Source organism: Haliotis rubra, unplaced genomic scaffold, assembly GCF_003918875.1.
Source record: "Haliotis rubra isolate DU_JTF1 unplaced genomic scaffold, ASM391887v1 Scf484, whole genome shotgun sequence".
Classification (NCBI taxonomy): domain Eukaryota; kingdom Metazoa; phylum Mollusca; class Gastropoda; order Lepetellida; family Haliotidae; genus Haliotis; species Haliotis rubra.
In genome coordinates, this window is record NW_025767173.1 from 287,505 (window position 1) to 312,247 (window position 24,743).

At 41.7% G+C, this 24,743-nt stretch overlaps 1 protein-coding gene across 1 annotated transcript in view; it reads right to left on the reverse strand.

The window, feature by feature from the left end:
- The window catches only part of LOC124291161 (DNA-directed RNA polymerase, mitochondrial-like), a 158,848-nt gene that overhangs the window by 55,705 nt on the left and 78,400 nt on the right, over window positions 1-24,743 (reverse strand). The window contains 12 exon segments of the mRNA XM_046728094.1: window positions 3,539-3,637; window positions 9,349-9,506; window positions 9,866-10,054; window positions 10,606-10,683; window positions 11,289-11,411; window positions 12,226-12,348; window positions 15,070-15,125; window positions 15,128-15,147; window positions 15,533-15,644; window positions 17,235-17,319; window positions 17,773-17,893; window positions 18,869-18,969. Of these exon segments, the coding sequence (XP_046584050.1) occupies window positions 3,539-3,637; window positions 9,349-9,506; window positions 9,866-10,054; window positions 10,606-10,683; window positions 11,289-11,411; window positions 12,226-12,348; window positions 15,070-15,125; window positions 15,128-15,147; window positions 15,533-15,644; window positions 17,235-17,319; window positions 17,773-17,893; window positions 18,869-18,969 (1,265 nt within the window).

Below are 24,743 nucleotides of genomic sequence, written 5' to 3' on the forward strand. Positions count from 1 at the left end.
GTTATAGAATAGTAAAACATATTTCTCATTGAAGTACAGTCAATAGTCTTTTACAACTTATACTATTATACATGTTACAAGAGTTGAGGGGTAACATGTCTCTTCTACACTAGTACAAGAGAAGTAGGGGGAAAACTTTGGTTTCTGTCAAAAGTAGATATGGTATATAATAATATGACAGTCTATTATATAACTAAACGAGGTAACAAGTTATTGTTTTCCTGAGGGTATTAATGACTTCTATACAAATTTAATAAACCAGTATAATATAAATTTCTATAATAGTTTCATGGACCAATGACTAACCAAACGTACAAAATTATCAATGATTTCCTTTTAAAATAGTCAACGGAAATATAGGTATAACACTATCTTATAACCTGGTACACCCTTGGCGTACTGTATAAGATATGAATTGTCCTCGTTTTGACGGGAATATAAGGTGTATCACATCGCCAAGATATGTTTTTGACTCAGCATAAACCAACATACTATTTCTATCCATACAAACGTAATGCATTTTACTTTACTGTATTTGCTTTAGAAGCAATATTACTTTCTATACTGCACTGCACGTTTAAGGGGGCTAGTACACACAAATACACCCATAGACATCACTCATATTATGATATATACACTCTCTATGGGTAAACAACAGGGGACACCTGTATGACTGTGTAGACACTCTATGGGTAAACCACGGGAGACACCTGTATGACTGTGTACACTCTCTATGGGTAAACCACGGGGGACACCTGTATGACTGTGTATACTCTCTATTGGGTCAACCACGGGGGACACCTGTATGACTGTGTATATTCTAAATGGGTTCACCACAGGGGACCCATGTATGACTGTGTACACTCTCTATGGGTTCACCACAGGGGACCCATGTATGACTGTGTACACTCTCTATGGGTTCACCACAGAGGACACCTGTATGACTGTGTATACTCTCTATGGGTTCACCACAGGGGACACCTGTATGACTGTGTACACTCTCTATGGGTAAACCACGGGGGACACCTGTATGACTGTGTATACTCTCTATTGGGTCAACCACGGGGGACACCTGTATGACTGTGTATATTCTAAATGGGTTCACCACAGGGGACCCATGTATGACTGTGTACACTCTCTATGGGTTCACCACAGAGGACACCTGTATGACTGTGTATACTCTCTATGGGTTCACCACAAGGGACACCTGTATGACTGTGTACACTCTCTATGGGTAAACCACGGGGGACACCTGTATGACTGTGTATACTCTCTATGGGTAAACCATGGGGGACACCTGTATGACTGTGTACACTCTCTATGGGTAAACCATGGGGGACACCTGTATGACTGTGTACACTCTCTATGGGTAAACCATGGGGGACACCTGTATGACTGTGTACACTCTCTATGGGTAAACCACGGGGGACACCTGTATGACTCTGCATACCCTCTATGGGTCAACCATGGGGGACACCTGTATGACTGTGTATACTCTCTATGGGTCAACCACGGGGGACACCTGTATGACTCTGTATACTCCTTATGGGTTCACCAGAGGGGGCCCCGGAATGACTGTGTATACTCTCTATTGGTTCACCACAGGGACACCGGAATGACTGTCTATACTCTCTATGTGTTCAACACAGGAACACCTACATGACTGTGTATACTCTCTATTGGTTCACCACGGGGGATACATGTATGACTGTGTAAACTCTCTATGGGTTCACCACAGGGACACCTGTATGACTATATATACACTCTACGCGTTAACCACAGGGGACACCTGCATGACTATCTATGGGGGGACACCTGCATGACTATTTATCACTATACTATCTAACCACAGGGGACACCTGCTGACTATGCGTTCACCACAGGGACACCTGTATGACTGTGTAAACTCTCTATGCGTTCACCACAGGGACACCTGCATGACTGTGTATACTTTCTATGCATTCACCACAGGGACACCTGTATGACTGTGTATACTCCCCATGGGTTAACCACAGGGACACCTGCATGACTGTGTATACTTTCTATGCATTCATCACAGGGACACCTGTTCGACGGTGTATACTCTCCATGGGTTCACCACTAGGACACCTGAATGACTGTGTATACTCTCCATGGGTATGGGTATAGACTGTGTATACTCTATATGGGTTCACCACAGATGACACTTGTATGACCGAGTATACTCTCTATGGGTCCACAACTGGGGACACCTGTTTGACTGTGTATACTCTCTATGGGTCCACGACTGAGGACACCTGTATGACTGTGTATACTATCTATGGGTTCACCACAGGGGACACATGTATGACTGTGGGTTCACCACAGGGGACACCTGTATGACTGTGGGTTCATCACAGGGGACTGTGTATACTCTCAACGGGTTCACAAGTGGGGGGGGGGGGGACCGGAAACTCTGTGTATACTCTCAACGGGTTCACCACATGGGACACCTGTGTGACTGTGTATACTCTCTATGGGTTCACCACAGGGGACACATGTATGACTGTGGGTTCACCACAGGGGACACCTGTATGACTGTGGGTTCACCACAGGGGACACCTGTGTGAATGTGTAAACTCTATGGGTTCACCACAGGGGACACCTGTATGACTCTGCATACTCTCTATGGGTCAACCACAGGGGACACCTGTATGACAGTGGATACTCTCTATGGGTTTTCCACAGGGGACACATGTTTGACTCTGCATACACTCTATGGGTCAACCACGGGGGACACCTGTATGACTGTGTATACTCTCTATGGGTTCACCACAGGGGACACCTGTATGACTGTGTATACTCTCTATGTGTTCACCACAGAGACACCTCTATGACTTTACATACTCTATATAGGTTAACCACAGAGGACACCTGTATGACTGTGTATACTCTCTATGGGTTCACCACAGGGGACCCATGTATGACTCTGTATACTCTCTATGGGTCAACCACAGGGGACACAGTGTATACTCTAAATGGGTTTTCCACAGGGGACACATGTATGACTTTACATACTCTCTATGGGTCAACCACGGGGGACACCTGTATGACTGTGTACACTCTCTATGGGTTCACCACAGGGGACCCATGTATGACTCTGCATACTCTCTATGGGTCAACCACAGGGGACACCTGTATGACTGTGTATACTCTCTATGGGTTCACCACAGGGGACACCTGTATGACTGTGTAGACTCTCCATGGGTTTTCCACAGGGGACACATGTATGACTCTGCCTACGCTCTATGGGTCAACCACGGGGGACACCTGTATGACTGTGTATACTCTCTATGGGTTCACCACAGGGGACACCTGTATGACTGTGTATACTCTCTATGGGTTCACCACAGAGACACCTGTATGACTTTACATACTATATATAGGTTAACCACAGAGGACACCTGTATGACTGTATACTCTCAATGGGTTCACCAGAGGGGACACCTGTATGACCGTGTTACACTCAACGGGTTCACCACAGGGGACACCTGTATGACTGTGAGTACATTTCACCTACCTCAAACAGTACAGGGATGTCAGCATCATGTGCGAGGAATCCAGTGAGTGGATGAAGTTTGGAGGGAAAGCATTTTTCTGTTTCACAGAATTTGGTTTGCTGCAAAAAAAAATGTTTTCTGTAAGATCAATTATTAATATTATTGAAATGCTTCACGTATGTGTTGAATAGTGTAAACCTTTCTTGAGATTAGTGATGGGAATTGGTTGAAAAGGAACAATTGATGATTGGTTCCTTACCAATGCTCAATCACCGAAAGAAAATTGGTTAATATCATTTTTCAGATCTTTCACTTCAGGTTGTTAATGCAGATAAGTATAACATGGTTCTCTCTTGTTTTTTGTTTCATACAGAAAATGTGCAAACTGCATTTGCAAATTTCTCATTCAATGTAACATGATGCACCTTCCTCCGTCTAATATATCATGATCATAAACTTCCTGGGCCCGGTTGTTCAAAACTCGGTTATCTTTTAACCTGCCGTTAAGTACATTTAACCGACCGTTAACTAATAACAGAGGGTTATCTTGTTGTTCAAAACTCTGTTAACTTTAAACAGGTTGTTAACGAGACGTTAAGTTAACACACCTAAGGACCGCCGCTAACTTTTTAACAGTGTTGTTAACTCGCAAATGGCGTTCATGGCTAACACTGCTTTCATGAGGCCAGTTCAGCAAAGAAAGGATAGGGTGTATCGTGGACTGGACTTTGATACTGGAAATTATTCTGACGAAGAGTTACATACGAAACTGTAACTATGCACTTCATAGGAACTAAAATACATGTTGTACAAGAACATGATGCCTACGTTTCATCTTTTAACACTTGTGTAAAGGTTTATATATGTTTTACTACACTAAATGTGTGAATTTCTTCTGTAAATATTATTCAAACAAACACTTTCAAAGAATCAAACACGTACACCCTATACCCACGTATGATATGATATTGAACAAGACTAAATGTAGATAATTAATTAGTTTCATGAAAAAAAATCCGAATGATTACATTATGATACTTAAAGTGTAATCGGCGGGATGTGGTGATTGTGTATACTCTTATTCTACCGACCTTCACCTCAGAGAAATTGCCAAATATGTACAACAATGTTGACGTATGACATCACTACAGTTGAGATTTCTTCAAAAAAGGCGGCTGACATGGGTTTTGCGAGGACCCTTCCCTTGATTCAGGGATCGTTTGTACATAAATATGAGATGTAAGTAATCAGAATGATTCTGACTATCTGTGTATTGTTACATGTGTTTATCGTTTTCATTTCAAGAAAGAAAAAGAAGCGTCCAGAAATGCCGATTATTACCGTTGTCGTTCTGCATGATTTTGCGTCAGTCATGGCGTCACGCTGCACAGAAACTTAATTGACAGTTTCGTATAAACACATCACATTCCTGTATTGTATCTATTTATAATTTCCTATTTCTTGCTTCTATGCTCTTTCCATGCAAATGGGTTTCTGAAAATTTGAGAAAATGGTACACAATATAAAGTCCGAAATTTTCTTTGTTTACATTTCAAACAGGTGTTGTCTTTCGAGCACAGCATTTGTTTCCACCCCCAATATCTTTCATTTCAGTTTATCTAGACACTTGGTATTGGTGACAAAGACCAGTTGTAATTACATTCTAAAATGTATGAGGAATTCAGTAGGGCTGGGACGAGTAGGAAAAAATGGAATCGAGTACCCGCATGTACTTACCCGAATCAGTACCCGGAAATGTAAGAAATACATTCAGGTCAACCTCAGAATATTCAATCACGATTTGACAGAGACTATTATAGAAAACTTGAAAAAGTGGTAATAAGACATTAAAACTGACCTCAAGCTATTGAATTTACGTCTGTTTAACCAATATAGAGAGTAACACTATTACTTACACTCCTCGTTATAACAACGAACGTTTCGTTCCTGCTGCTACTGTAGCTTAACTACTCACTGCACATGCACAGATAAATTACAGTCATTAAATCTATGCTCCATTAATCGGACAATACCAATGATGTAAAAACCCATGAATTTCTGGGTTAGAATATGGATCTTCAGTAACCCATGCTTGTCGTAAGAGGCGACTAACAGGATAAGGGTGGTCAGACTCGCTGACTTGGTTGACACATGTCATCGTATCCCAATTGCACACATCGATGCTCATGTTGTTGATCACTGGATTGTCTCATCCAGACTTGATTATTTACAGACCACCGCCTTATAGCTGGAATATTGCTGAGTGGGGGCGTAAAACTAAACTCACTCACTCACTCACTCAATGATGTAAATGTGTGTTACGTTAAAAATGAAAAAGACAAGCTATTGTCTGCCCTTGTCATTACAGAGCTATCTCCCTTTCCGGGTACCCGATTCCTAGAAAAAGGACTCAATTCCAGCTGTACCCGACCCGGATTTGTGTACCGTAGTACCCGTCCCAGCCTTAGAGTTCAGTGATGCATTTGTCTCCACTGAATATCAAATATATGTGATGTAATTGGCGTCTCAATACAGGCCTTCACGAAACGTTGTGAGTTGTGAGTGATATGCAGGTCTACTTCGTAGTCACTTTGATTAAATGTTATATTTGAATATCGAAACCTTTTTGTCAGAGCGAACACAACACTATCTCTTGTCATTTTACACGATAATTTCTGGAATTTTAAACTTATTTTATAACAATATCTGAATGCTAATGTTAAACACTGATGTATTTTATTTAAGTAATACAATGGCACAATAGTATTTCTCTGCCGAATCGTTGCAGCGTTCTATAATACACTTATGAAATACAGTAGAACATGGTTATAGCGAACATGGATATAGCGTACAAACGGATATAGCGAACAAATTTAAAAGTCCCATCAACAGTCCTTAATAATATCATTAAAATTATACGTGAATAACGAACTCGTGAGTAGCGAATTAACGGCTATAGCGAACTCATTTACTACCCCCAAGACCCAGTTAACGACGTGATTAGCGAACTCACTCAGTGTCAGCTCAGCCACTTAGCGGTACAGTATACATCAATCTTGTTGGCGGTGAATCAACATTGATTGATGGTTATTAGTTAATTAACAAAACAAACATATCGTGTTTAACCTATTCAACAACCGTTTTCGTTGACGAGGACGGTATCCATTGCCGTAATATGATTGGCTGCCTTAGGTCACATGTCTGATTTTGACCAATCACGATCCTTATAGCAGACTGGCGAAAAAGCGTCATTAGGAACCAATCTTTATTCAATAAAATCGCTTTTTACAACTGTGAAAATACTCTCGCTACAGTGTTTGCTTCTTTCGTGGTTTATCTGGACATTATAAATGTAAGCTTTCATTTTCATTAAAACATAAATTTATTTAAGTTGTAGTTGTATTATTTCAAATATATTATAAAAATAAACTTTATATTTATCAACATGATATAGGTAATGTCTGTGAATGTCTACATCTCTACAATCGAAGATGGCGGTCAAATGTGAATAACGAACAACGGATATAGCGAACTAAATTTCTTGGTCCCTTGGAGTTCGTTATATCCGTGTTCTACTGTATAATACATGTTTTCCGTCCTTGAAGACATTGAAAAGAACTATCTATGCATTTTCTATAGTCACTTGTGAATTGAACTAAATGAAGGTTCATCTGATTAATGAGTATCGAGGAAATTATGTTCATCTATAAATTAGACGCAGCTTCATGTTTTTCAAGACATCTTTCCAGAATATGCGTCTGTGAAGGCGTTCAGATAATGACGATATTGCACAGTTTTATTCATGAGATTCATGTCAACAGTAAGGTCGAAAAATAGATTGATTTTATTCAGCAGTGTTATAGTACAATTACAGTTTGATCACTTCCACGTGGTGCTATTAACATATTAAGATTCTATTGGCATTGAATGCATATTTCAAATAAAAAGCTAATGGTATTATTGTCACAACATCAATATTGTTTGATGTTAAAAGACTTGGAAATGTGTGTTCATACAGACTTGGCAAATAAATAATAAATGATATTGATAGCATCTTAATGACTTGGCCATACAGTCATGCCAATTTAAGGAGTGAAAAGTGAGCGATAGGTCTTGTGGGAATTCAAAGATTCATTAAGACTGTAGCCGTCTAAGCGTAACTCCTGTGTGTTATATTTTAATATTACATGTACTGTGCTATAGTTTCTCATTAAAATGTCTTTTCTGTTGTCGGAATTGAAGTAAGTCCCACACAGAGCTGGGATCATGTGTCTTTGAAATATATATGCAAACGTCTGGAACCTTGTGTTCCAATACAAGCGTTCGTAGCGCTACGACATTCGCATGTCTATGATAAACTATAGAGTTGGTCTCAACTGGAGCCCTGGAGTCTTCAAAAAAATGTTCAGTCATGATTTTTCAGCAAGTGAAGTATATTTTCTAAGAATTAAACATGTTTTAAGGCCCTGACAACTTCTAAGATATGTTCCATCGTCAAGTAAGTGAGGGATGGTTTTACGCCACTTTTAGCAATATTCTGGGCATCACACATTGTACCCATGTGGGGTATCAATCCCGGGTCATCAGTGTGACGAGCCAAGGCTTTAAACACTAGGCTACACCACCGACATTTCCATCATCAAGAGTTTCAAAAACTAAAAAAGTAGTTACAAAATCATTTGTGTTCGTTTGGTTACTACGACCAATCTTTGATGATTTCAATTAATTGGGAAACCACTACTTGAGACACACAGGGTATGCTTGGCTCAGAGATACATTTCCTAGTTATGAGAAAAGAGATGGACTTAGTGCCCTTTTTGATATATATTTCAGCTCTATTGTGTCATGCCAGTTGTATATAGCTTGTTTGAGTGGCATTTTAGAAGTTGTGACGTACAATAGAGTACAAGTTTTTATGGATAACAATTTCTTTATTTCATGAGTGTGACGTTTCGATACAGATTCTTGTACCGTTGTCAAGCAGGACAACAGTACTCCTGCTTGACAATGATACAAGAATCTGTATCGAAATGTCGCACTCATGAAATAAAACAGTTGTTATCCATAAAAACTTGTCCTATACAGTTGTATATAGGAAGAAATCTTCCAGCGATTCAGATCATAGACATTTACAACATTGGTTCAGCCCATGGAGATTGGTATGTGACAAGAATCATAGGCTTGTATAATCTGGGAACTGAATCTCTGATTGTTTTATTCCAGATGTTTGTAAATATCCGAGTCTGCATCATACAATCCAATGGTTGACATCAATAGCATCAACACAATATGGAAATTATGACATTGATCAACTGAACTTGGGAGTTTGACCATATGATCACATTAGTCGCCTCTTAAAACAAGTATGGCTTCCTGTAGACCAGTCGCAACCCAGATCTCCACAGGGCTGATGGAATTATTAGAAGCTATCACTGCATCACTCCTCTCCCACACTCACACCCACCAACACTCACACATCCACACCCCACACCCCCACCCACCAACACATCCACACACACCCCACACCCACCAACACCCACACATCTACACACACACACACCCCACACCCAGCAACACCCCCACAACCACACCCACCAACACCCCCACATCCTCACACACACACACATCCACACAAACACACACCCACACCCCACATCCAACACCCAGCAACACCCCCACAACCCACACCCCACCCCCACCAACACACACCCACCAACACCCACAGATACACCAACACCCCACACACCCACTAACACCCCCATAACCACCCCCCCCCCACCCCCCACCCCCGACACCCCAAAAGAAAGGACTGGTGTCAAGCTGTTCCTACTTTTCATTGATGCAGGAGTCGATGATGTTCATGCCGAGTCTGCTGAAGGTCAGCTGTTTGTGGTAGGGCTGCACAACCAACAAACCGAGGGGTGTTATCCATTCCACTGGCTTGTGGCGAATCGTGGAAATGAGCTGGGCACTCAGAGTCAGCCAGTCCTGGAACACAGATGACATAAAATGTCCAGTTCACATTTCAAACAGTGATGTCCATCAGAATTTTAACAGTTATTTTTATGACTGACTGACTGACTGAGTTTGGTTTTACGCCGCTTTTAGCAATATTCCAGCAACATCACGGCGGGGGACACTAGAAATGGGCTTCACACATTGTGCCCATGTGGGGATTCGAACCCGGGTCTTCGGCGTGACGAGTCAACGCTTAAACCATTAGGCTACCCCACCGCCCTTATTTTTATGAGAATCTGTAACATATCTTATAAAAGTATGCATCTACAGAGCAAATATACGGAAACATGAGTAATTCCTGAATTGACAGGCACCATAAAAGTATTCACCTGAATCTCTCTTGTTGCAGTGAATTTCTCCCTGAGACACTGGAAGGTCTTTTCAGTGAGGTAGGTGCTGGCTCTCCACACTTCCTCCTGGGGGAATTCTGGGATATCTTTCAGTTTACGCTGGATCTGGTACTTGGCGCCATACTTTGTGACACCATACACTGTGGTCATCACAGTCTGCTTGATGACCTGCAGCATGGACAACACTTTACATGACAGACACGTATAGCCACATGTCAGACAAATTTTACATGCTCATGTAATAATGTTTTAGGTGACTGTTTCAATTCACACCAGCTGACAACACACTACAGACTTAGAAATGTAACATGAACTATTACTGCTTCAGAATTTTGTAGCGCGACAAACAAACATGAGAAAGTATTGTCAATAATCTAATAAAATCTATGTAAAATGATTATACTTACAAAAACATGAGTCTTATAATCCACAGGTGAAATTTTTCTTAGTGTTTGTTATTTGATTGGTTGGTTTATTCAGTGGTTGATATTATCACTGACATCCTACCCCGCTGGGTATAATGGTTGTTAATCACCCTAGAAGAACTCAGTTGTATTAATTAATAATGTTGCCAGAAAGGTAACAGAGAGTTTGAGAGCAAGTACATTCCAAATACTGAAGGGGCACCTGCCAGCACACCATGTTACAATGTACATCCAGTCAAGAAGACAAGGATGTTGCTCACTGCTATTACACTGACTGATCCTACATCTTATTACCTTTCGTCTGACGAATCCATCCAGCAACTTGGCTATTTCATGTCCTTCCTCAGCATCCCGCTGCCTCACCTGCTCCACCTGCAACATGTACCACGACATACTACCTACATCTTCAACATGAACTATATCAGCAAGATCACCAACCTACATCACTTACTGATTTGATTTTTTTATTTGTGGTTTGTTTGTTGTTTAACTGATGAAATGTGTCAACTAAACCAGTGAGTTTGACCACTCAATCCCGTTAATCGCCTCCTACGACAAGAATGGGTTACTGAAGACCAATTCTAACCCGGACCTTCACAGCATCATCAGCATTACTACATCACATTTCCTACATTATAATCATAATCTAGATCAACTTCATGCCCTACATTAACATATCCGCTACACAAAAAACATCCACTTAAGAGAAATGTGTCTCTACCTATAAATTTAACATATACATGCACATATACACTACATATACACTATAAATTTAACAAATGTGCACATATAGACTACAATAAATCTGTAACTACATCAATCAACATTCACCAATATGTATTTTCAGATTTGCTGACATCCAGATATTTCAGGTATTACACTGAATATTTGATATCAAGGATCATGTTCAAGTCATCAAATACCAAACTGTTCCCACAAATCAGATTGTTTATCGCTCTTATCATCACAGTCCCTACCAGCTCCGCCACATCGCTGTACACATCTTGGGGTTCATCAAAGGGACACAGGTTGACAGACTCCGCCCCCGACTGGTCCGGCCCCAATGCAGCATAATGCTGCAGTCCGTTACAAGAACCATCCTGAAATAAATACACTGACATTTGGTGGCACTGGATTAGCTAACAGGGGTTCAAAAATATTTTTAAAAGCCACTTGCCCTGTGGCAAGTGACTTTAACAAAGTGACTTGTCCTGACTAATTTTCCACTTGCCCTGATTTAATGACATAATCCTGATGATGTAATTATGAAAGAATAAATCAACATCGTATTTGATGTTAATGTTTACTAGACTATTTATTGAGAAGTGATAAGTAGCAAAGAAAGATAACACTAGTTTATTATCATTGCGAAAATTACTTTGATTCGTTCTCATATCGTGTCAAATTTTAATAGCTACATTTTGAGCAGACATGAAATCCAAGTGTATTTGCAGTTTGAAACCATAAGCAGAATTTATCTACTAGCCCACGCACTAGTAAAATTTGAATTGTCCGAAATGAAAACTGACTTGTCCCGGGCGTACATGGCAATCAATACCTTGTAGAGATGTGTTGGGTACTACCAATCAAACACCTATATTACCATCAAATTTAATTTCCTCATATTTTTCTCAAATTGCTGGTTGTGACAGCTTTTTCTATGAGCATAGCTTGCGAGCAAAAACTGCTTAACATAGAAAATATAAAACGAAACACAAAGAAAAGAGAAAAAAAACAACTTTGGCATCTCATTGTACACATAATAGGTGCGTGGGCAATGAGAGGGTCAGGACAACAGGTCTGTCCAGTGGTTTTGCCAAATGTCCCCCAACTTTGGACTGGCAGGGGTCATTTGACCACTTTCCAAATTTCTGAAATGAACACTGTTATGGTGATGAGAGTTGTCTCCCTTACCTGATGCACTGGCAAGTGGCAGATGTACTGAGAGGGGTCAGGTGAACGGACGATGTTAGCGATCTCCTTGCAGCATGCCAGTGTCTGCCAGGGCTCGTCTGATCCCTGCCACCACTTGTTTCCCTACACAACAGTGTACACAGAGCTATGAAAACAAACACTGCACAAAATATAACCCCAGACAGTCATTATGGATTTCACTCAAACATCTAAAATAATTCTTATTTCTTCCACACAAGTTCGTGATAATACTCTCTGAGCTGGTTGGTCAAGGCTTTGATGCATGACATAACCTTAAGCCTAATACACATGAAGATGTGGTCTTCAGCAACACGTTTGTTCTAAGAGACGACTAACAGGTGACAACTAGGATCAGGTGTGTTCAGAACCTGGGAGCGCCCGCACTATTGCCTCCCGTGAGTGCTCGCATCGGCCCTGAACGGACGCGAGCGCTTGGTTACATTAAACCATTCGTGACCAACTCGTGTTATTCCGGGACAAGCCAAATAGCTTCTTGTCTTCTTGTTGGAGGTTACGGAAAGGGGCGAGTGGTGACAAATGACATTAAACATGGTCGCCATCTTGGTTCGCTTGGCGAGGCAGCTGTGAGGATGGCAAAGGCGTTCAAGACAGAGCGCTCGCAGCGTTCGCGGGCACTTGCGGTTCTGAACACACCTCTGGTTGACACGTCATCGTATTACATCTTGCGTAGAACAGCAATCATGGAGTCAATCTCAGGATTGTCTGCTTCTCAAATATGCTAATGGAACATCAAGTACAGACACATTCTTACTCCTGCTGGTTACTGTACTTTAACACAATTCAAGAACATTCCTGCTATATGATGATGGCCTGGATATGTAATTGATTGCAGAAAGTCCAGAGATTTATATGATGTCTTTTAATTTACAATTAAACAATGTTTGAACTTTTGTGTACACTTTTTATCCAAAGTGCAGTGGCAGTTCTTACCATATGAACAGTCCATTACTCCATCTACTGCCAAAAAGGCAAATATGTACCCAAATAACATCAACCCCATTAATACCTAATATTTAAATAAAATGAATGTATCAGTATGTTCCATCACCCGTCTGACAAGCACCTGTCCATTAGAACTAGAAGCACCGTCCCACACACAGTGAGTTGAGTCTTACGCTGCTGTTAGCAATATTCCATCAATATCACAGCAGGGGACACCAGAAAATGGGCTTCACACGCTGTACCCATATGGGGAGTCAAACCTGGGTCTTAGGTGTGATGAGTGAATGCTTTAACCACTAGGCTACCCCACTGTAGTGATAACAATAAGGCTGAGCAGGACCCCCAGGCCCAGCAGGGGCCGCCCCCCACTGCAAGCTCCCGCCACGCAATAGTAACAACAAGAAGACAAAGTCATCGATATCCCCCGCAATGGCAAAATACTCTTCATGAATATGTCTACGAGTTATGATTATGTCAAATGTTTTGGTGTGTATATAGAAAAGGGGAAGGAGAGTATTAAAAGGTTTTAAAAGTTCTGCTCCAGAAATCAGCACTACCACCAGTTTCAGTCTAAGTCAAACCTGTTGCCATGGAAACGCCAAAAATATTTCATTCAGAAATCCAAAACTACCAAAAGGCACCAGTACACCACCAGACAAGTTTGGTGAAGAAATAGTGAACGGTTTTAGAGTTCTACAAGGGAGAAGAGCACAACCACTAATTTCAATCTAAGTCAAACTTGTTGCCATGGAAATGCCCAGGGATGGAAATAACCCATTGCATGACGTCTGAGTCCAGTGTTTTTTTCTGTCGGGCAAGCAAATTTGTATATCACGCTGTACTGGTGTCCAGTTGACTTTCCAATGTTAATAATGTTGTTTATTTAAAAAATCAACAAGAAAACGGCCGGTATAGTGGAAAAATGATCAGGGCAAGTGATTTACATGTGCCACTGTACCGGAGTACACTAGCAATTTTAAAGTTATTTCCACCCCTGATGCCAAAAATATTATATCCAGAAATCCAAAACTACCAAAAGGCACCAGTACATCACCAGATCTATCTATGTGCCAAGTTTGGTGAAGAAACACTGAACGGTTTTAGAGTTCTGCTCCGCGGAAAAGTGTACTACCACCAATTTCAGGCTAAGTCAAAACTTGTTGCCACGGAAACGCCAAAAATATTTTATTCAGAATTCCAAAACTACCAAAAGGCACCAGTACAGCACAAGACCAATCTATGTGCCAAGTTTGGTAAAGAAATAGTGAACGGTTTTAGAGTTCTGCTCCGGAAAAGAGCACTACCACCAATTTCAGGCTAAGTCAAACTTGTTGCCACAGAAACGCCAAAAATATTTAATTCAGAATTCCAAAACTACCAAAAGGCACCAGTACACCACCAGATCTATCTATGTGCTAAGTTTGGTGAATAAATATTGAATGGTTTTAGAGTTCTGCTCCGGAAAAGACAAATGTGCACGGACGGACGCACGCACGCACGCACGCACGCACGCACGCACGCACGGACGGAGTCCATTTTAATACCCCCCGCAAAACGCGTTGCGGGGGATAACAACCTAATGGTCACTCTACAGGGTCTAATTCCTCTTTTACATGATAAAGATCCCTGCTGAGCTAGAACCTTACCACTATTTAATCATGTACATTGTACCAATCATGTTTGCAGCCATACTTGGCTTCCATCCCTTTACGAGTTGACACACAACGTGATAACTGACTCACACTGTGATAACTGACACACACTGTGATAACTGACACACTGTTTAAAGCAGGACCACAACTCACTCACTGACACATTACACTGATAACCAACATCATAACTTATATGTTGTAAACCTACCGTCATCGGATTATCCGCTGAGTCTAAAATCTCTGGCATAATGTCATTGGCATACGCAATCGGTCTTTGTTTGAGGATCTGGAAGAAAGCATAAAGAGGGATTTCTCTAGACCTACTTGGGAATGATATTTGGCCAGTGTCAAATGCAGCAAATGTCAGTCTTCATTTAAGGACTTATCAACACCAATGCCTAACATTTAGGAATCTTAAGCAGCTTTTATCATTCATTTTTTTTAAACATGAGGAGTAATACTACTTTATAAGTAATCTTTTTCAGTACATTTAAATGCCATTATTATAAGAGTCCACCTGACAAATGGTCTGGATGGAAATAAATTGACAAATCTACACTGATGTCACCCAGTTTCTATCATGTATCTCTATCGACATCTAAGTGTAACAAGCCAATCATCACAGCTGCTTACAAAATACCATGACAACATGAACTGCTGATAATTTGTACCTCTTTTTGAAGCCAGTCAGGTTGATGAGGTGAATCTTTAGCCAGTCCAACCCGTGATCACCCAGCGGTTTACCCTTAGCAAACATCAGAATACTCCGTGCTACATCACTCCCTGAAACAGAGCATTACAATACTCTCAAGGAATAGCATCACAGATGAGAATAGTTTGTGCCATTTAAAAAATATTCCATCAACATTAGGTGGGGTAGCCTAGTGGTTAAAGCGTTGGCTCGCCACGTCGAAGACCCGGGTTCGAATCCCCACATGGGTACAATGTGTGAAGCCCATTTCTGGTGTCCCCCGCCATGTTGTTGCTGGAATATTGCTAAAAGCGGCGTAAAGCCAAACTCAGTCAGTCAGTCAGTCCATCAACATCATGGAGGGATACTGAATAGACTCCATTATAATCCCAGTGTGTAATGCTAGCCTGGCCCTAAATTCCACAAAGCAATCTTAGCACTAAGACAATCATAACTGCTACTCTTTAACATTAGCTTATGATAATCAGGGTCCCGTTTCACAAAGCTCTCGTAAGCCTATGATCTCGTAACCCTTCTCTCAGCATTCATACTTCCTATGTTACAAACCGCCTCCGTGGTGTAGTGGTTAGAGCGTCCGCCCGGAGAGCGGAAGGTCGCGGGTTCGATCCCCGACCGCGTCATACCTAAAGACGTTAAAATATGGTACTTGTTGGTCCCTGCCTGGTGCTCGGCATTAATGGGTACAACAAGGACTGGTCGGCTCGGAATCAGTATAATGTGTCTGAGTGGGGTATTCATGCTTCACTGCGGCATGGTATCTAAGTTGGCTAGCACTATAAATCAGCTTCAGTCTGGGCTAGTACAAGCAGCCGCACATACACATGCCGCACACACGCATGCACGTCGTCATATGAGTGAAATATTCTCAAGCACGACGATATACCCACTTTCACCTCACCTCCTATGTTACAATACTGGGGGTACAAGTGCTACGAGAAAAGTTACTAGATCAAAGGCTTATGAGAGCTTTGTGAAACACAGGACGTTTTCATTGAAACAGTGGCACTTGTGCCATACCAACCCACTGTATGAACTGAGAATGGTAACTTTCCAAGCATCTTTAAGCATCATTGTTTCTGACACTCTCTTACCCAGAGTTGTTTGCAACAGACCAGCACTTTGTGATAATTGTAATATCTGACACAGTTCACTCAACAAATTGAACATAGCTACTATTACGTTTTGAAATATCAGCACATTCAGAAAAAAGCAAATGTCAATAAAATATCTACTGGTACTGGAAAACGTTACTGAAAAACTACTTCAATCTGAATATTTATTTGCTGTTCACAATGATTGCATTGTCCCATGTGCAGACATCAAATCTGTTTCAACGGATATGGTACCTTTGATATATTTACATACAACTTTCGGTCACAATTGGAAAGGGTTGTATTACGTATTTCACAAAATAAATAATCTGAAAGAAGTCTTTCCTCTGTTGATGTTGGGCCAAGAAGTAGCCATGTTACATTGTTGCAAACAATAACAAACTTGTTTGCCATAAATGGCTCATTCTGCACTGATTGGCACTCAGAGTAAACATGTTTGTGGCAGTTGTCTTGATCACTGTGATGGATTGTGTAGTTTAACTAGATGTTTGCCATGTACAATCCACTTTGTGCCACCTAAATTCCACAGAAGGTTGTAGTTCAACTCACCTAGATGGTTCAGGTGTGGCGGACAGGGGTACGTCCGACCACGGAAGTCGATGTTGTGAGGTAACCAAAAGATCTCATCTCGAAACTGAAAGAGAAACACAACTGTACAAGACAAGGTTGTTTAACACTGTAGAAACAGTGACTGAAAGCAGCAGCAAAGATCAGCCACAGGACCTAAAAACACACACTACTGTTGTTCTTGAAAGGCATTTGGAAGTTGGATGAACATGAATACATGACACATTTTAATGGACATCAACTTATTTTTATCCTCTATCACAATGTTTCAGAGTCAATCCTTGCTTCTGTATTATTCACCTGATGAAGGAGCAAGAATTAGCTCTCAAATGTCGTGAAAAAGAACAAAAAGAAGTTGTTATCCATAAAAAACGTGTCATGAGTTCAAATCCTGACGTTAATCAGCCATAACAATCAAGAAGTACAGGAGAACTCCACAGTCCATGAGAATACACTTACATGGTTGGATATAGACAGCTTGTACAACTCTGTACACCACAGTCCGTGAGAGTACACTTACATGGTTGGATATAGACAGTTTGTACAACTCTGTACACCACAGTCCATGAGCGTCACTCCTCTGCTGTCTAATCTTCAATCTCTCCATGTAATGCTTCGACTTTTCCTGGGGTGTCATATTTCTGCAAACAACCCAAAAATTACTGGTATATATTGAACATAACGTACTATTTATGTCATTAGTTGGTAACTAATTTACATTACTCTAGTACTTCGGCCAATGTCCAATGAGTGACCGCAAACATCTGGAAGCACCATTAGATTGGTTCTCCTGGCCCTTATGCCATACAATGATGTTAGTGCTATAACTGTCTGAATGCAATGCTGATTACATGGTTGTTTGCTGTGACTGAAGAGCAACATCACTGACCAGCTGAGCACGATGACCCATAATCATCAAGCCTGAACACTTTATTTTAGTTACCTCAAAACAACTACCATTGATTGCTGGAGACCTACTCATACTTTGACTTACCATGGAGAAAGAAATGATGCATCATCTCAGATTCTTAATGTAATGTCGCCATTTATATAGCGCCAAACTCCACACTAGGTATGAGTCATAGCGCTAACAGTCAATAGCACAGCACAGCACGCAAGCTGCCTGTTAGGCGCTAGAAGGTTATGGTCACATGACTTATCCCACCCGGGTACCCATTTTTCTGCTGGGTGAACAGTGGCAATTTTGAACAAACTCACTTGCCTAAGGTGAGACCACATGTATCACATGTGCTTTATTGTGGGGCAGGACTGAAGTCCTAGAAACTCTCAGGAGTCAAGCTGCCAAACACGGTCACCCATCCAAGGACTCTCTGTGCTCGACGATGCTTAACTTCAACTGATTTGTGACCTGAGCTCTGTGCACAGGACCACATGTGGTCCAGTACTTTAGATACTGATTCACTGTCATCCAACAGTGCAAGAAGAATATTTCCAAAACAGGTACTGCTGAAGAATATTTTCTTGAAAGTTCATGAAAAATGTCAAGTCAATAGTTTCAAGCAATATGACAGCGGCACAATTAGTTGTCGAATTGGCCAGGATATTGTTGATAAGGCAAAGGATGTTGAGAATATCTGACAGTAAATGTGTCTCACTGTGTAACTTTTGGCATGGGGGGACACTCAGAAACAGGGGGAGGGATGTCAAGCTCCTGGTTGCCCTTGTTCTTGAAGATGTCAGTGATGAGGTCCAGCATCTGAAACAAGTGAGGGAGTGACATGATCAAATACATAGAGAAAGTAAAAAAACGACACAACATAGGTGTGATGTGTGAGGTATGTACAGGTATAATGTGACAGATAAATACAGGTGTGGTGTTACAGGTACATACAGGTGTGATGTGACAGGTACATACAGGTGTCATGTGGCAGGTACATACAGGTGTGATGTGACAGGTACATACAGGTGTGATGTATCCTGTAGCTGCCCGGGTAAAGTGTCAGGTATCTGCAGGTGTGATGTGACAGGTGCATACAGGTGTGATGTGACAGGTACATACAGGTGTGATGAGACAGGTACATACAGGTGTGATGTTATCCCATGTGGGGAATCGAACCGGGTCTTCGGGACGAGCCAAGTGTCAGGTATCTGCAGGTGTGATGTGACAGGTACATACAGGTGTGATGTGACAGGTACATACAGGTGTGATGTGACAGGTACATACAGGTGTGATGTGACAGGTACATACAGGTGTGATGTGTCCAGTGGCTGCTGGGGATGTAAAGTGTCAGTTATCTGCAGGTGTGATGTGACAAGTATGTACCATACAGGTGTGATGTGACAGGTACATACAGGTGATAAACATGTAATTTTTAGAGTAAAATTGATATTTTATGCTTATCCTGACTCATGCTCTTTTGCTTGTCTTCTTCTTCTTGCGAACATAGTGGAAACACTTGTATCTCCTTAATTGAAGCTCCTTCAATGTAAAATCACTAATTAGTACTCACCACGAGTTGCTCCCCTTTAATCCCTTTTGGCGGAAAGGTGTAGCCACCTTACACCTCGTGCTTCACTCTCTCCTGATTTTCTTGAGCCCAACACTTGAATTTACAGGAAATCCAAAGTGTTATGTGGGGAGGATGGGAGGACTGACCTCATGAGTCAGGATAAGTATAAAATATCAATTTTACTCTAAAAATTACATATTTTCCTTATCCTGACTCATGCTCTTTAACAATAGAATCCTCACAGACAGGAGGAGGGAGTAATAGAATACTTTGGATTTATAATTAGTGATTTTGTATAAATATAACTGTAATAACTGGTATGGGAACTTCATGAAGGCATTGACTTAGGATATTTCCTGTATATAAACCATAGGTTATATAATGCCATAATTGGGTATTACATTGATATATATTGAAAAACCATTACATATATTATATATATATATATAAGTGACTCTGATAGAATTAAAGCTGTACAACTAAAGATAATATCCATATATACTCAGGGGTGAATGACCTAAGCTAAATATATATACATAGCTCTAGAACTCCTTAGAGTTATAAGCTAGCTAAATTATGTATATAATACATATTAAACTTGTGATGGTAATATTTTAGCCCCTCTGAGGGACTGTCAGCTGTTGGCGAGGACCAAAGGGCGAAATGGTGAATGCCAGAGACATCTTCTGTGGTGATGTCTCTCAGGTAGTGGTCATAAAACACCATGTTCGATTTCCAAAAGCATCCTTCCATAATTGTGTTCAATGAACAGTTACCGTGCAGGGTGAGGGTGGTTGCCAGTGCCCTAATCTCATGCGGTTGATGCTGTTGGTGGGTCCAAGCCTGCTGCTGCCTTGTAGGCATGAGAGATGACAGTCCTTATCCAAATAGATATGGTGATGGTAGCTTGAGACTTCTGTTTTGATTAGTTGGCGATAAAGGGGATGAATAATCTTTTGAGAAATCTTAGCCTTGTTTTGGATCGTATAAAGTAAACTTTGAGAGCTCTGACTGGACACAGTGATAAGTCTTGTGTATCTTGTGATCCGAGAATCGAAGATAAGCTGGTACATGGAATAACCTGTCTGGTTGACCTGGTAGTTGATTTTTGCGATGAAATCCCATCTTAATCCCAGATGCTATGTTTTGATTGTCATCAAACTGTATCCTCTCGTAATCCAGTGAATTTCAGATATTCTTGCTGCGTGGCTAGAGATAGCAGAAATAGTGTTTTCTGTGAGAGGAAATTCAAAGTTTGTGCGATTCCAAAGGTTCATAGAGCCTCACTAGTGAGGTGTTGTAACACTACATTCAGATCCCAAGCTGGAAGTGGAACTTCGCTTTGGTCCTCCAATCGGAAAGCCGTAGTAAGGCCAGTAACTCTGGAGATTTTGTCAGCTTGACACCCGTTCTCATAGTGATCACAGAGCTAAAGTAGTGACAGATATGTTGATATCGTCGAACCTCTTAAATGTTTGTTTTGCGCTTGGAGGTAACACAAATAGTCTGCCACTTGAGGATGTTAAGCATCTCTGCGCTGTAAATCCTTTATTAGCTGCATAATTTTGAAACTGTGCCACTTGTTAGTCGTACAAATTACGAGTCGAGTGTGAAGTAAAGGCAAAGCGTGACCGCTTTTGCCGCCCTGGCAGAATATCCTCTCTTGTTTAAAACACATTTGTATACAGTCCATGCATTGAAGTTGGTAAACTTCTGGGTTTCCGATGCACTTGTTTTGTGTGTGGATGTATTAACAGGTTTGGCCGCTTGGGTAGCTCTAATACTGGTTGACCCGATTTCTTGAATTAGCATGGGAAACCATACTCTGGCTGGCCAGTAGTGCGCGACCAAAGTGAGTTGTAGATTCTGTGTTTGTTTGATTTTCTGTAATCCTTGAGGTATTATTGCTGGCGTATGAGGAAGCGTGCAGCGTTGAGGCCTTCCATGATATACTTAGGCAGCGTCCGTTTCCCAAAGCTTGTGGATCTGGGATTGGTGACCACGAATGTGTCAGTAGCTGATTGTTGAATCTTGTGGCGAATAGATCTATTAGCTAGCTGCTAGCGGCGATTAACTGTGTACAAATATTTCCGTTATTGAGCATCCACTCTGTCGGTGATGGTAGATGAGGCCGGCAGCGTCTGCTAGTACATTTTGGCTCGGGAATGTGAACTGCTCTGATCTGTAGATTTAGATCGTGGGTTAGATCGAATAGTTGAAAGCTTAAGTTCAAAAGGTTCAGTGATCTCGTTGAGCCTTGCTTGTTTCGATAGAAGCGCCACTGTGGAATTGTCGGTATGAATCATAAGGTCGCATTTTGTAGAAATGTGCTCCAATGTAGAATGGCGTTGATTACAGCTTTCATCTCTAGGATGTTTATATGGAGTTTGCTTTCTTGTTGGTTCCATAATCCCGATGTAGGTCGTCTGGTTGGCGAGATGAGCTCCCCAACCTTGAGTAGTGGCGATCCACATATAGATGGGTTTTGAATTCCTGCTCTGCTAAACAAATCCCTTCATGACATTCGATTTCTTTGTCCACCATAGTAGATGAGGTCTGAGATGTTTGGTAGACTGAATGGCTGTAAATCGTCGAGATGTGCATTGATGAAGACCTGTAAGGGGCAGTAACTGTAACCTGCCTCTGACTGTCATGTCTTGGGCTGATGTGAGAGACCTAGGAGGCTCTGCCATTGTCGAAGTGGTAGCGGAGGCGTGAGGCTGGTGGAATGGTCTGTTGGATCTTGATCCAACGGTCTTCTGGTCACGACGATCACGGTTGAGATTTTGTGATAAATCGAATGCCTAGGAACTGTAGGTCTTGTGGCGGTACTAGGTCCGACTTGAGTAAGTTTACTAACCATCCTAGCTGTGTTAGTAGCTTTATGATGTAGTTTAACTGTAGTTTGAGATGCTGTGGATCTTGATCTACTTGTATCCCGTCGTCGAGGGTAAAGCGTACTCGCGAGCCCTTTGATGATGAAGATAGGTGATAATCGGTTTCGAGTTATCCTGCATTGAAAAGCCAGGGGCTGATGATATTCCGAATGGGAGCACTTTCCACTGGTAATGTTGCCCGTCCTAAAGTAAACCGTGGGTATTTCCTGGCTTTAGAGTGTATCGGATGTGCAGGTAAAGCGTCCTGTAGTAGATCGATACTGCCCATGTAGTCCATGGGAATCTGAATCAACTGCAAGTAACTGAGGTAAAATGTATCATCTTGCGGAACCGAGGGGTTTGCGTAGATAGTTCTTGTTGAAAAAAGCTCATGTTGTAGATGAGTCTGTATTTCTCCTTGGAGTTTTTTCTTGGGAACTAGGAAAACTGGGGGAGTAGACACCTGGTTCTATGTTGTCTTGGTCTAGTACTTCTATGGCCTGCTTTATTAAGAGTGATGTAACAGCCTCTCTTAACCCGTTAGTTGTTGTGCCTGTAAGTCGAGACTTGTGAGGGGTTGACTGTCAGCGGAGGCTTGGCCTTTAGTGGGATCACGAAATCCGTGGCCGAAAGAATGTTTGGAGACATAAGGGGTCTTGTAACATTCCCCAGTTTTCCCAGTAAAGTTGGAAGCGTCCACCCACTTGAGATGGTTGTACTGGAGCGGCTGGGGGTGGAAGACTCAGTCGTTCGAACCTGTCTTTCAGCGTTTATAGTTGCGGGAACCTCTGGGTGTCCTGCCTCTTTCTGATCCTCCTCTATAGTTGCCGAATGGTGACGAAAAGAATCTTTCCTCTAGAGCTGGCTATCTTCCTGTCTACCATTGCTCTCTGTAGGCCGATGAATTTAGATCTTCCTGAGTATCTTTGAGAGGTCTGTCGGATGGCAGCTGGCTAGTGTGTCCATCGATTTAATCATCAGGACTTCTCTGGAATCCTTAGTGACTTCCTTGGAAACTTTGTCTATTTCTCCATTAAAGATCGATGTTGAAGACCAAGGGGCTGTATACAATGGAGGGCTGTAAAGTTCTCACCCCAGTTGCAGGAGGAGCGAGGAGGCCTTGGCGGCGAGCTAAGGTCAGTGCTGCTGAAATAGATGTAAGATGATCTGTTAGGAACTGCTGGTCTTTCGCTTTGCATTAGTAAGGCAGAATAAATCATTCTATCATCCTCAAAATTACATTATCCGCGAAATCTCTGATGATAAGAGTCTCATTGATCGTTCTAGATCTATTTAAACCAAAAACATGCGTCACGTCATGGTTTCTATCTGGACTAACTACGATCATCAATCTTGTAATTCTTGTACTTGACATGGTTTATCAACTTATAGTTCTCATCGATGTCTTGAGCTTTTCTGAAGAAGGGGTCCATGTTATCGCGTGGAGAACTTCTTGGCATGAAAGTTAGGTAGATGTGGTGTCTGAACTTTGGTGGCTTTGTGGAATGCTGCATCTAGATTCTGTGGAACTGCTGCAATCGAGATTCGTCGGTGGTAGTGTGATAGCATCTGCATCGTCTTCTTTCATCAGTGGAAATAACGGTGGGCGAACTGGCTAAAGCGCCAGGCTAGTGATCCAGCGAGCTTGAGGTGGCGGGATCGAGCCCACCTGTGACGACGGGTGTAAAACCTTGGAGTCAACTTTGTGTGCAGACTCTTTCCAGTGTTGTCACAACCCTAGTGTACAGTACACAACCCTGTGCACTTAAAGAACCCACGAATCCGTTGGTATATGACCAGATGGTGGCCACATGAATGCGTGCAAACACCCAGTTCTTGGGGTACAGCAGCGTGCAGTAAACATGGACAAAGTACTGTGACTATGTGTCCCAGTCCACCCAGCTGTAAAATGGGTACCTCGTAAGGATGGGAATGCCACAATAACTTCGGTCGCCTAGTGGCTGCAAGAGTTGTATGCTCCCAGGGAGTTGAGATTGACAATACGATGTGCGTTGAGATTGACATCCAGTGAGCGAGGGAAAAACTTTTAGCGCCTAGAGAAATTGCCTTGCAGTTTGATTTGTGCGCTATACAAGAACACTTATTATTATTATTATTATATGTCTAAGCCTACATTGCCATTT